Here is a 13,040-nt window from a genome sequence, read left to right as displayed (position 1 = left end):
GGAAGTAGGCAGGCAGGCAGACGGGAGTGGGTATGGAATGACCAGAGGAACTCTCTGGCACTAGGATAAATAGGTAGGGTTACCAACCGTCTGGGAAAATCTGGACATGTTTTGAGGACTGTCCAGGTACACAGACATTTTTTTTAAAAATGGAGGAGTCTGTCTGGGTTTAGCTGGCTCTCTCAACTCCCCTACTTATCTCCTCTCCGGGCCCAGCCACTGTAATTCAATATTCAGGCAGCTGACAGCATCAACAAAGTGAGTCTTATGTCGCTGGCCTTCCCCAGAAGCCACATCTCTGCAGGTCCGACCTATGCAGGAACATGAAGTCGCTGCAGAAGGACAGCTTCTGGGGCAGGCTGGCAGCAGAAGGCTTGCCTCATTGCTGCTGTAGGCTGCCCAATGATTAAATTACAGCATCTGGGCCTGGGGAGGAGATAGATGAGGGAGTAGGGAGCTAGAGAGGTCATGAAGCAAAGCAGCATTGGAGGACGGAGGGGAGGGGGCTGGAGAAACAGCATGAAGGGAGTGAGGGAGGGGGATGCAGAAACAGTAGGGAAGGAGGGAGGGATGTAGAAGCAGCATGGAGGAAGGGCTGGAGAAACAGCATGGATGGATGGATGGAGGGAGGGAGGGAGGGAGGGAGAAAGCATGGAGGGGGCTGGAGAAGCAGCAAGGAAGGAGGGAGGAAGGAGGGCTGGAGAAGCTTTATGGAAAGGAGAGAGTGCTGGAGAAAAGAGCATGAAGTAGGGTTGTGCTGGATGGGAGGAGAGAGACAGAAACAACAGGAGAGGAGGCTGGAAAGGGAGAGAGGGACAATCGCAGGAAAGAAAGAGAGAGAGAGAGAGAAGCACCCACATGAGAGGGGTTTGGAAGGAGAGAGATAGAGAGGGAGAAGGACCCATAGGGAAGGAGGGTTAGAGGAAGAGGAAGAGGGAGAGAGAGAGAGAGAGATGCATTAAAAGGGTACAGAAGATGGGAAGGGGGACCAAGGAAATGGGTGGTGTGGGGAGGACTGTGGGTGGGGTCATGTATTCTCTTTTTTTGTCTTCACAAATACGGTAACCCTATGTATTGGAAGCAGCCTCTCTAGCACCAGAGAAGGATCCTGTCAGCTGCTTTAGAGTGTCACGGGGATCTCCAGTGACTGCTTATTTCTCCAGGGCCCGGACTTCAAAGGCACGACACATTGTGCTGAAATGGCCACGCTGAACAGCCTTGATGAATTGTTTTAGGCCCACAGCTGGAAGAGATGGTAGGAGACCATTGGCGGTGTTGGGGGTGGGAGAGAAGGGATATGCTGTCTCAAACTGTTTTCCAGTTTGGCTTCCAGGCTTTCTTCTTGTTTAATTGCTGAATTTTTGCTCCCCTTTTGGTAAAACTCTGTAACAACCTGGATTCTTGTTCCTTGTGTTCCTTGCCAATGGAGTAAAATCCTGCAGGCAGCTCAGAACACAATGGCTTAGTGTGAGTGCATGCTTTCATGCGCTGGGCTGATAGAACATGTTCTCCCACTCAGCATGTAACCTTTGAGGTTTCAAACTGTGACCATTGCTGGGTTTCCAGATCTTACGGTGAGCATGTGGCAAAGAATCAGATGTGGCTCTGTAGGCAGAAGACGGCCATTGGCCTGGAATCTGTGTATTCTAAGGGAAGTGTTATAGTGCAAAAGGGGATTGGGAACCAGTCCCAGAAAACAGGAATGTGCCTGGAGCCAGGAAGAGCAGAGCAGGGAAATAATCTAAACCTATAGTCAATGGGAAGTCACAAATTGAAGATTAATTAAATCTACAAAGAAAAGGAAGTCTCACCTGTAGAGAAAGAGTAAGAAGTGGAAATCAGTAAAGGGATAGGTGAGCCAAATCTGCATGGAATGGCAACCAGCTAGGGAAAAGTATGCTGGGGAGCAGAGGGAAATAGGAGGCTGGATCAAGGGAAAATGAGAAGCAGAACAGTTAAAAAGATTTAGGGAGTGAAGCAGGCAAAGAGTTATTAAATTCCCTGCCCCCAAATGTAAAACATCAACTTATGCCTACGCAGATGGAGAAAAATGAAAAAGTGCAGATGGAGTAGGGAGGGGGAAGGGAGAAAAATAAATTAAGGAAATGAAAAAAAAAAAGGGAATAGAGTGTGCTATAGATGGGCAGAGGGAAGCGAAGGACTTGTTGGAGAGAAGTGTTATGAATGGCTTGAACATAAGAACATAAGCAATGCCTCTGCTGGGTCAGACCTGAGGTCCATCTTGCCCAGCAGTCCGCTCATGCGGCGGCCCAACTGGTCCAGGACCTGAGCAGTAATCCTCTATTTATACCCTTCTATTCCCTTTTCCAGCAGAAAAATGTCCAATCCTCTCTTAAATCCCAGTACTGTATTCTGCCCTATTACGTCCTCTGGAAGCGCATTCCAAGTGTCCACCACACGTTGGGTAAAGAAGAACTTCCTGGCATTTGTATTGAATCTGTCCCCTTTCAACTTTTCCGAATGGCCTCTTGTTCTTTTATTTTTTGAAAGTTTGAAGAATCTGTCCCTCTCTACTCTCTCTATGCCCCTCATGATCTTATAAGTCTCTATCATATCCCCTCTAAGTCTCCTCTTCTCCAGGGAAAAGAGACCCAGTTTCTCCAATCTCTCAGCGTATGAAAGGTTTTCCATCCCTTTTATCAGACGTGTCGCTCTTCTCTGAACTCTCTCGAGTAACGCCATATCCTTCTTAAGGTATGGCGACCAAAACTAGACACAGTATTCCAGGTGTGGGCGCACCATCGCCCGATACAGCGGCAGGATAACTTCTTTCGTCCTGGCTGTAATACCCTTCTTGATTATACCTAGCATTCTATTTGCTCTCTTAGCGGCCGCTGCGCACTGTGCAGTCGGCTTCATTGACCTGTTCACCATTACCCCCAAGTCCCTCTCTTGGGTACTCTCATTCAATGACATCCCTCCCATCATATAGTTGTACCTTGGGTTTCTGCTTCCCACATGCAATACTTTACATTTCTCAACGTTAAACTTCATTTGCCATTTTGTCGCCCATTCTCCTAGTTTGTTCAAGTCCCTTTGCAATTCCTCACAGTCCTCTTTAGTCCGAGCTTCCCTAAATAGTTTGGTGTCATCTGCAAATTTTATTATCTCACACTTCGTCCCTGTTTCTAGATCATTTATGAATATATTAAATAACAGCGGCCCGAGCACCGAGCCCTGTGGAACACCACTCGTGACCCTCCTCCAGTCAAAGTAGTGTCCCTTCAACCCTACCCTTTGTTTCCTACCTGCCAACCAGTTTCTGATCCATCTATGTACGTCTCCGTCCACCCCATGGTTCTTCAGTTTCCGGAGTAATCGTTCATGGGGCACCTTGTCAAAGGCTTTTTGGAAATCAAGGTATATGATGTCTATGGGGTCACCTCTGTCCATCTGTTTGTTAATTCCTTCGAAGAAGTGTAGTAAGTTGGTTAGGCACGATCTCCCCCTGCAGAAACCATGTTGGCTGGTTATAAGAAGTTTGTTTCTTTCCAAGTGATCATCGATGCTTTCTTTTATCAGTGCTTCCGCCATTTTTCCAGGAACCGAGGTCAGACTCACTGGTCTGTAGTTTCCCGGGTCACCTCTTGATCCCTTTTTAAAGATGGGCGTGATGTTGGCCGTCTTCCAATCCTCCGGGATCACGCCTGTTTTCAGGGATAGATTGCATATTTGCTGCAGTAGTTCTGCTATCTCCTCCTTTAGTTCCTTCAGAACCCTTGGATGGATTCCGTCCGGACCTGGAGATTTGTCTATTTTTAGTTTATCTATCTGCCTGCGCACATCTTCAAGGCTCACTTCCATGAATGTTAATTTTTCTGCTTGATTTCCATTGAAGAATTGCTCAGGTTCCGGTATGTTGGTTGTGTCTTCATTTGTAAATACAGACGAAAAGAACATGTTCAGTCTTTCCGCGACTTCTTTCTCCTCCTTCACTACTCCCTTCCTGACTCCATCATTCAGCGGTCCCACCTCCTCCCTAGCTGGCTGTTTCCCTTTAACATATCTGAAGAACGGTTTGAAATTACGAGTCTCCCTGGCTAACTTCTCTTCATACTCTCTTTTAGCTTTTCGAACCACACGGTGACATTCTTTTTGATACTTCCTGTGCTCTATCCAGTTTCCTTCAGTTTTGTCCTTTTTCCATCTCCTGAATGAATTTTTCTTATTACTTATCGCTTCCTTCACTATTTTAGTCATCCGTATCGGGTCCTTTATTCGACTCTTTTTGCTCCCCTTTCTGAATCTGGGGATGTAAAGATTTTGCGCCTCGCTCACCATGTCCTTGAAAAAAGACCAGGCCTGTTCTACCATCCTCCATTTCTTGGAAGTGTTCCTAAGTTTATTCCTTACCATTTTCCTCATTGCTTCATAGTTTCCTTTTCTGAAGTTGAAAGTTGTCGCCATGATTCTCTTTCTTTTTGGTATTCCTGCTTCAACCTTGAACTTGATCATGTTATGGTCACTGTTTCCCAACTGTCCCACTACTTCCACTTCCTTTGCTGGTCCCATTAACCCATTTAGGATTAGATCCAAAGTGGCATTTCCTCTCGTCGGTTCTCTAACAAGCTGCTCCATGAAGTAATCTTGTGTAGCCTCCAGGAATTCTGTTTCCCTAGCGCATTTTGAGTTTCCAAGACTCCAGTCTATCCCGGGGTAGTTGAAATCTCCCATAATAACTGTGCAACCGTTTTTGCATTCTTGTTTCATCTCGGCTTCCATTTCCTTATCGATATCTCCGGTTTGCCCGGGTGGGCGATAGTATAGGCCCATTTTTATTTCATGTCCCTTTCTTCCTGGTATTTTAACCCATAGCGATTCCAGCTTGTTGGTCGTCTCTGCTGTGTCTATTCTTGTCGATTGTATGGTTTCTTTTATGTATAGAGCTATTCCACCTCCTTTCTGTCCTGACCTGTCCTGGCGATAGAGCTTAAATCCCGGCAGTGCTGTATCCCATTTGCTTTCCTCATTCCACCATGTTTCAGAGATTCCAATGATGTCTAAGTCTTCTGCATTGGCCATGGCTTCTAATTCCCCCATTTTGTTTCCTAGGCTCCTTGCATTAGTATATATGCAGTTTAGATCCTGGCATTTAAGTGTCTTCATTTCCTTTCCCTGTGTTTCGGTCTTTAGTGTCTTCTCTTTTGGTACACTCCTTCTAACCACTTCTTCTGGGTTAATCGACTCCTGTAATTTGTCCTTTGTTTCTTCCGAGCCTTGCATTCCCTTAGTATCATCACGTGATACCTTCTTCCGAATCATCGACGCTAGGTCGACTGTCGGCTTTCCCCTTCCTCTTAGTTTAAAGCCTGTTCTATTCTTCTCTTGACGTTGTTTGATAGAAGTCTTGTTCCCGCCGTGCTCAGGTGCAGTCCATCTCTCCTGTAGAGCTTGCTCTTGCCCCAGAACGTTGTCCAGTTCCTCACGAAGTGGAATCCTTCTTCCTCACACCATTTCCTCATCCACGCATTTATTGATTGTAGTTCCTCCTGCCTTTTCACATCTGCCCTCGGTACCGGTAGGATCTCTGAGAACGCTATCTTCTGGGTCCTCATCTTCAGCTTCATTCCCAGGATCTTGAACTGTTCTATCAGCGTGCTCCTTCTGTAGTCTCTCCTGCTGACATCATTCGTCCTGATGTGGATCATCACTGCGGTCTCTTCCGTCTCCGCTCCTTCCAGGATCTTCCCAATTTTGTCCACGATGTCCTTGGTTCTTGCTCCTGGGAGGCAGGTCACCAGTCGATCCTCTCTCCCTCCTGCTATGTGGCTGTCCACATGCCTTAGGATCGAATCTCCCACTAGGATTGCTGACTTTCCCTTCTTCAATTTTCGCTTCGGTCTCAGGTCAATGTCCCCGGTGTGCTTCGCTCTTTCTTCTTCTGGGCATCGATTAGCCAATTTCTCTCCCTCTTGTGGTGTTCCTCTGTGGGTGTCTTCTTTGGGGTCATCTGCTTCTTGTTCTCCCTTCCGTGTTGGTGTTGGTATATCTTCATCTTTCATCTGAAGTTTATCCTCTTCCATCCTCCTCCTGTATGCCTCCTCAATGAAATTCTCGAGTTCTCTGACTTCCTCTTCGATGTGTCTCTCACTCATGAAGTCATGAATGGAGAGATAAGAGAGAGTATGATGTGTACAAGCTGCTAGGGGAGAATAGAGAGTGGCAGAACCCTGGCTTTTGATTTTGACCACATTATCTGTCCTGTTCTTAACATTTAGATACAGGCTGGTCATTCACTACTGGATGTATTTTGCTTTTCCTTTTTTTTTTTCTTTGCTGGGTGAGGGGAATTCATTATGAGTTATGAGTTCAGCATCCCCAATCATTTTGGATAGTTGGCTCTCGTATATAAAACAATAACAATTTATTCTCTCTTTTTCATTTTGCATGATGGTATTTTGTACTGAAAAAAAATCTCTTTCAGGGGCCACAGGTTAATCATCATTAGAATTTTGCTCCCTCCTCAGAGGCGGGGGTTGTGGTCTTCTTGCCACACATAAAGCATGAATACTGCACAAACACAAAGAGCTGAACAGGAGATGTGGGGGAAACTTATAGGGAAGACTTGAAAGTAAGGGATCTCGCCAGATGAAGAGGCACACATCTTCATACCAAAACATAAGTCAAATATCGAAGAAATACAGTCCTTTAGGACACAGAAAAGAGACCCAATAGGCTTCACAATAAGCAAGTCAATTGGGAAAGCTGAGATAGCTCTTTAAATCCAGTTGGGACCAAATCTGCAGGGTGTGAGAGGGCTGTTGTGTGTGGAAATGAGCAAAACTCCCATAAAACCAGGACTTTTTTGGTGCCTCTGTAGGTGGAGGAGGGGGCAAATACGATTTGTTTAGTACTTGTTAACTTAAAAAAATGCAACTGTCACCAAAAGTCAAGTTCAGATTTAAGATTTTTGGCAACTATAGGCAAGACCAGACAGCAGCAAGTCAAAGAGAGTTCAGGGTGGGGTGGGGGGGAGGAAGATGCTAGAGATCCCAAAGTTTGAAAAGCCAGTGAAGCACAGGAAGGCCAAAGCACAAGGTTGTACAGTAAGTAGGAGTAAGCTTCTTTTTGGCCTGGGTAAGCACTGCCTTTATAATGTGGTGCCCTTGGAAATTGCATGTGTTGCCTGTCCTAAATCCAGGCCTGCTAAAAGCCCTGTCTCAATTGATTCTCTTTTCCTATTTCTCCATAGGAGGGTAGATGCTTTAGAACCTTTAAAATGAAAGGGTTGGGGGGTGAGGGTAAAGGAGCAGAGCTGAGTTTTTGATCGCTATTCCTACCTGTACTCTCCGAAAGTCTCATCTTTCATAGGTCGAGCCTCTGAATCCACCTGCGTGTCCTCCTTATCTTTCACTGTAGGAGGAAGGAGACAGAAAAATAGTCATAGAGGGAAAAGGACAAGAAACATAAAACAAAGGAAGGAAAAAGAGTATGCCGGAAACAAAGGATATTCATCTTTCTTCAAGAATCATTTTGTGTCACTGTTCAACCACTTTTTTTGTTTCTCTGAGCCCCTGACTAGTAACAGGCCTCAGGAAACTGCACTCTCTTTCCCCTCACCATCCCCATACTAATGATATCAGTCACGAAGCATTCTCTCACTGATGTATAATCTGTTCTGTAGGGAGGTCTGCTGATTATTATTGAGGTGTAGCATCTTCATTTCATTTGGGCTCCTTGTTTAGGGGGAAATGCTTCCCTTCTGACCACCTGAATGTAAAATTATTTCATTTATGGAGCAACAGTGCCACCCACTGGTCACTGCCAGTGCTAGCACTTGTAGGTTTCTAAAATTGCCATTCCTACTTGACATCCCAACAAATACACCTTATTTACCAGTCTCCATATATGTGCTCTACAAAAGGCTCCATGTTCAGCAAACCTTTTGTAAAATAATGTCAGAATTGAGCATATCCCAACCTGAATGTTTCAACTCAACAGTTTATTGAAAATAGGACTTTTAATGTCAAAGTAAATTGTACTCGAGCAGCCCAAACCAGCCCCAAACGCGATCCTACCTCTGCATCATGCAGCAGCTTGGTTTGGAAGGCTCCTTCTATATCCACACCCCCACCAGCTCTTACCTGAGTACTTGCCACCTTTGCTGCGTTTGATAAAGCAGAGAATGAGGAGGATGAGGATTAGCAGAACAATAGCGCTGATGAGGCCTATGAACCAGCCCTCTGTTGCAAAGCTGCCTTGATTGTTGGGAAGTGCTGCAGTAGAGAGAGGGAGAAGACGGAGAGTGAAAAGTGAGCATACTGCAGGGAAACACAAGTTTGCTGAGTTTCTTCATTCCCCTTCTGTGCTGATATTCACAATTTCATGCACATATAGGGCTCCTTTTACAAAGGTGCGCTAGCGTTTTTAGCGCACGTGCTACCTGAAAAACTACTGCCTGCTCAAGAGGAGGCGGTAGTGGTTAGCACGTGCGGCAATTTAGCACGTGCTATTCCGCGCTTTAAGGCCCTAACGCACCTTTGTAAAAGGAGCCCATAATGTATTTGAGATAGCTGTATGGCTGCTTCTATCTGTTTATCTGCAGAATAGCAATATAGCAAATAACAGTAGACTAAGGTTATGAATATAGGTTACGTGGCTGCGACTAAGAAAAATCTTTCAAGATTGAAAATTATCCAAAACACTGCAGTAAGACTTATTTATGGCTTGGAAAAGTACGATCACGTACCTCATCTTTATCGAGAGTTGCATTGGTTGCTAGTGGAGGTGCGGGTTATCTTTAAGCTGGGCTGTACGTATTATAAAGTTTTAGCTGGTAAAGCTCCTTTCCTACTTGATTGAGTTATTTTGTTTCCCCACTCAAAAATTTTCTTGGAGCTCTAAAACTCTTTTGATTTTTCCATCAGTGAAAGGTTGTGAATTTAAAAAGATATCATGATCGAATGCTTTCATACCAGGCTGCAATTTGGGATAAGGAGTTTAAACTTTTACTATTGACATCTGCCTCATATTTGCATTTTAGGAGACAGCTGAAGACTTACTTATTTTCAAAGTTCTTGAGTTCCTAGATTCCTAACTATCTCTAATTATGTATTCTTAGCTAATCTTTTGTAAACCGCATAGAACTTAAAGGTGATACAGTCTAGAAATGGATTTTATGTTATGTTATGAAATATAATAATAACTTTTATTCTTTATTCTTATAGACCGCCATACCCAGCGAGTTCTAGGCGGTTTACATCAATTAACAAATGATCTGCATTGACAAGCTTATTTACAACAAGTTACAAGCAGATTTACAACAAATTACAATCAGATTTACGATAGATTACAACAATTTACAGCAGTTTACAGTAGTCTGCAATGAAGGGAAAATGTACAGCAATTTAACAGAAATTGCAGCTTTGATCGAACTAGACAAGGGAAGTAGAGAGAGGGACAAGGGAGGATCTGGTGAGGGCGAAAGGGGGAGGGGTGGGGCCGGTGTTATGTGGGGTGAAGGGATTAATTAAGGGTCATGTTTGCTGAATAGGTAAGTTTTTAGTAGTTTTCTGAAGGCAAGGTAAGTGGGGGCCTCGAGTATCATCTGGGCTAGCCATGGGTTCGACTTGGCTGCTTGGAAGGCGAGAGTTCTATCGAGGAATCTTTTGAGAAGACAGTGTTTTGGCGAAGGGAAGGCGAACAGTTGAATTCTGCGTGATGTCCTGTTGTTGCAATAAAGGTTAAAGTGGGTATTTATGTAACTAGGAGAAGAACCGTTAACCGATTTGTAACAGAAGCATGCAAATTTAAAAAGAACTCTAGATTCAAATGGCAGCCAGTGTAGTTGATGGTAGAAAGAGGTGACATGTTCCCATTTCTTTAGGCCAAAAATGAGGCGCACCGCGGTATTTTGGATTATTTTTAGTCTCCTGGTATTTTTCTTTGTGGCGTTAAGGAAAATGATGTTGCAGTAGTCGAGAATGCTGAGGATGGAGGATTGTACAAGTAGGCGGAATGCAGTGTCATTGAAGTATTTTTTTATGGTACGAAGTTTCCAGAGCACCGAGAAGCTTTTCCTAACGATGATGTCGGTATGGTTTTCTAGGGATAGGTTTTTGTCCAGCGTGACTCCCAGAATTTTTATGGTCGGATCAAGGGGGAAGATCTTTCCGTTTAGTTGAATTGTGGTTTCCTTGATTTTATCTTTGGGGGAGGCTGGGAAGAATTTTGATTTGTCGGGGTTTAATTTCAGTCTGAATGAAAGCATCCAGAGTTCTATCTGGTTGAGAATGTTTGTAATGTTAGAAAAATGGGCGATTTGTGTCGGTTAGAAAAATGGGCGGAGAAATGGCAAATGAGGTTCAACGTGGAGAAATGCAAGGTAATGCATTTAGGCAGTAAGAATAAGGAATACGAGTACAAAATGACAGGTGCAACTCTGGGAAAAAGTGAACAAGAAAGAGACCTGGGTGTACTGATAGATAGGACCCTGAAGCCGTCGGCACAATGCGCAGCAGCGGCAAAGAAGGCAAATAGAATGTTGGGCATGATAAAGAAAGGAATCTCGAGTAGATCGGAGAAAGTAATAATGCCGCTTTATAGGGCAATGGTCAGACCTCACTTGGAATACTGCATCCAACATTGGTCTCCCTACCTAAAGAAGGATATAAAACTGCTGGAGAGGGTGCAGAGACGAGCAACTAAACTAGTGAAGGGTATGGAGAAACTGGTATATGAGGATCGACTTAAAACACTGGGATTGTTCTCCCTTGAGAAAAGGAGACTGCGGGGGGATATGATCGAGACCTTCAAAATACTGAAAGGAATCGACAAAATAGAGCAGAGAAGATTATTTACATTGTCCAATTTGACACGGACAAGAGGACATGAAATGAAGCTAAGGGGGGACAAGTTCAGGACTAATGTCAGGAAGTTCTGCTTCACACAGAGAGTGGTGGACATCTGGAATACTCTCCCAGGGGAGATTATTGCGGAATCGACAGTCCCAGGCTTCAAAAGCAAACTAGATGCATATCTCCTTGAGAAAGGCATATAAAGATATGGTGGCTATAAATAAACCAGGTGTATACCTGGCGGGGCCTCCGCGTGTGCGGATCGCCGGACTTGATGGACCGAAGGTCTGATCCGGAGATGGCGCTTCTTATGTTCTTAATGTGATCGAGTAGTTCTTGTGAAAAGTTGGTTAGTGGGATGGCTATTGTGATATCGTCTGCATAAATAAAGAATTTGAGATTTAGGTTGTGTAAGAGTTTACCTAGGGAGGCTAGGTATACGTTGAATAGGATGGGGGATAGGGGGGAGCCCTGCGGGACCCCACAGGTGTTGTCCCAGCAGTAAGAGAAAGAGTTATTCTTGAATACCTTGTATGATCTATTTTGTAGGAAACCCTGGAACCAGTTAAGGACCTGGTCTGAGATGCCAATGTGAGCTAGGCATTCAAGGAGAATGGTGTGGTCGACCAGGTCAAAGGCACTGCTCAGGTCGAGTTGTATGATCAGGGCACTTGAGCCCTGACTGAAGAGCGTGTGGAGGTGGTCGAGAAGGGAGGCTATGATGGTTTCAGTGCTATGGTCCGCGCGAAAGCCTGATTGGTTGTCACATAGAATGTTGAATTTTTCAAGGTATACGGAAAGTTCCGCCTTTACCATCCCTTCCGCTATTTTGGTAAATAGGGGGATGCTGGCGATTGGTCTATAGTTAGATGGGGAGTTAGGTGGTTCTTTCGCGTTTTTTAGAATTGGGGTAATCATTATATGACCTTGCTCAGACGGGAAGTTTCCTGTGGATAGTAGGTGATTAACCCATGTCATCATTTTTGCTTTAAAGTTGGGGGGGGGGGCAGTTTTCATGATATTTGGTGGGCATGTGTCCAGGTAGCAATAGGAGTGTGTATACTTGTTGTAGTAAGTATTGAAGGTTTGCCAATCGGTTAATGCGAATTGTTTCCAGCTAAGGTCGACTCTGGCTCCAGGATCTGGGTTTGATGAATTAATGTCTGTGAGGATGGGGAAGAGCTCGAGGGGGTTGGGACTGACGGGTAGTGTTGTTCTTAATTTTTGGATCTTGGTGTTGAAGAAGTCGGCAAGGGTGTTGGCGGTTAAGGTGGATTCTTCGTGTAAGTTAGTGAAGGTTTCTATGTTGTATAGGTCGTTGACCAATCTGAAGAGGTTGCTGCTATTGGTTTTAGTATTACCAATTTTGTGGGAGTAGAAATTTTTTCTTTTTTCATCAGTGAGGGTTTTGTACTTTTTAAATTTTTGTCTCCAGGCCAATCTGTGTTCTAGGGTTCCGGATTTTAGCCATAATCTTTCAGCTTTTCTGAGATCCTTCTTGCATAGTAGCAGTTCAGGATCGAACCAGCCCTCTTGGTTAGGGGTTCTTATTCTGCGGGTTTTTGTGGGGGCAATCTCGTTTAGTATGTTGGTACTATCTTGTATCCAGGAGGTCATGATTTGTTCCGTGTCCTCTTTTGGATTGGTGTTGATTTCGAGATGGGACCAGAGTTCCGTTGGGTCAATCTTTCCTCTGGTAGAGTGGGTTTTGATAATTCTTGTTTTGCCGCTTTTAGGGGGGTTTGAGTTGGCATCCAATGGTGAAGGTACATAGGCGGTGGTCGGACCAAAGGGAGTCTGACCAGCTGCCTTGTTTCCAATAAAAATTGGGATTGGCCTGTTCCTTAGAGGATAGAGTTACCAGGTCTAACTGATGTCCTCTTTGGTGGGTTTTGATAGGGGGGTGTTTGTCAAAGCCTAGTTGGGAGAGCAATGACCAGAAATCCGAGATTTCAGGTTGGTCAGTTTGCTCGAGGTGTATGTTGATGTCCCCGCACAGTAGGTTGTATGGGCTTGTTAGAGAGTTGGTAAGTAGTGATTCAGCGAAGTCATCTTTGGTCGTGGACCATTTTTTGGGGGGTATGTAAAATAAAGTGATGGTTAGTGAGGAGGTCAGAGATTTTGGTGCTAGGGCGATGGTTAGAATTTCGGAATTGGGCGAAGAGGTTGTGTTGAGAATGGAAGCGTTGAGGTGGTCTTGGAAGATTAGTGCTAGACCTCCTC

General features: G+C 44.6%; 1 protein-coding gene across 4 annotated transcripts in view; it reads right to left on the bottom strand.

Annotated features, from left to right (window-relative positions):
- Positions 1-13,040, bottom strand: part of L1CAM (L1 cell adhesion molecule) — a 310,192-nt gene that overhangs the window by 7,656 nt on the left and 289,496 nt on the right. For all 4 annotated transcript variants that reach the window (XM_033920778.1, XM_033920770.1, XM_033920750.1 and 1 more), the window contains 2 exons: positions 8,106-8,237; positions 7,302-7,374 (listed from right to left, as the gene is read on the bottom strand). In XM_033920778.1, the coding sequence (XP_033776669.1) occupies positions 7,302-7,374; positions 8,106-8,237 (205 nt within the window). The remainder of the gene's footprint in view (positions 1-7,301; positions 7,375-8,105; positions 8,238-13,040) is intronic.

The sequence above is a fragment of the Geotrypetes seraphini genome, chromosome 1, assembly GCF_902459505.1.
Source record: "Geotrypetes seraphini chromosome 1, aGeoSer1.1, whole genome shotgun sequence".
Classification (NCBI taxonomy): domain Eukaryota; kingdom Metazoa; phylum Chordata; class Amphibia; order Gymnophiona; family Dermophiidae; genus Geotrypetes; species Geotrypetes seraphini.
This window is presented reverse-complemented; position numbering and strand designations above follow the sequence as displayed.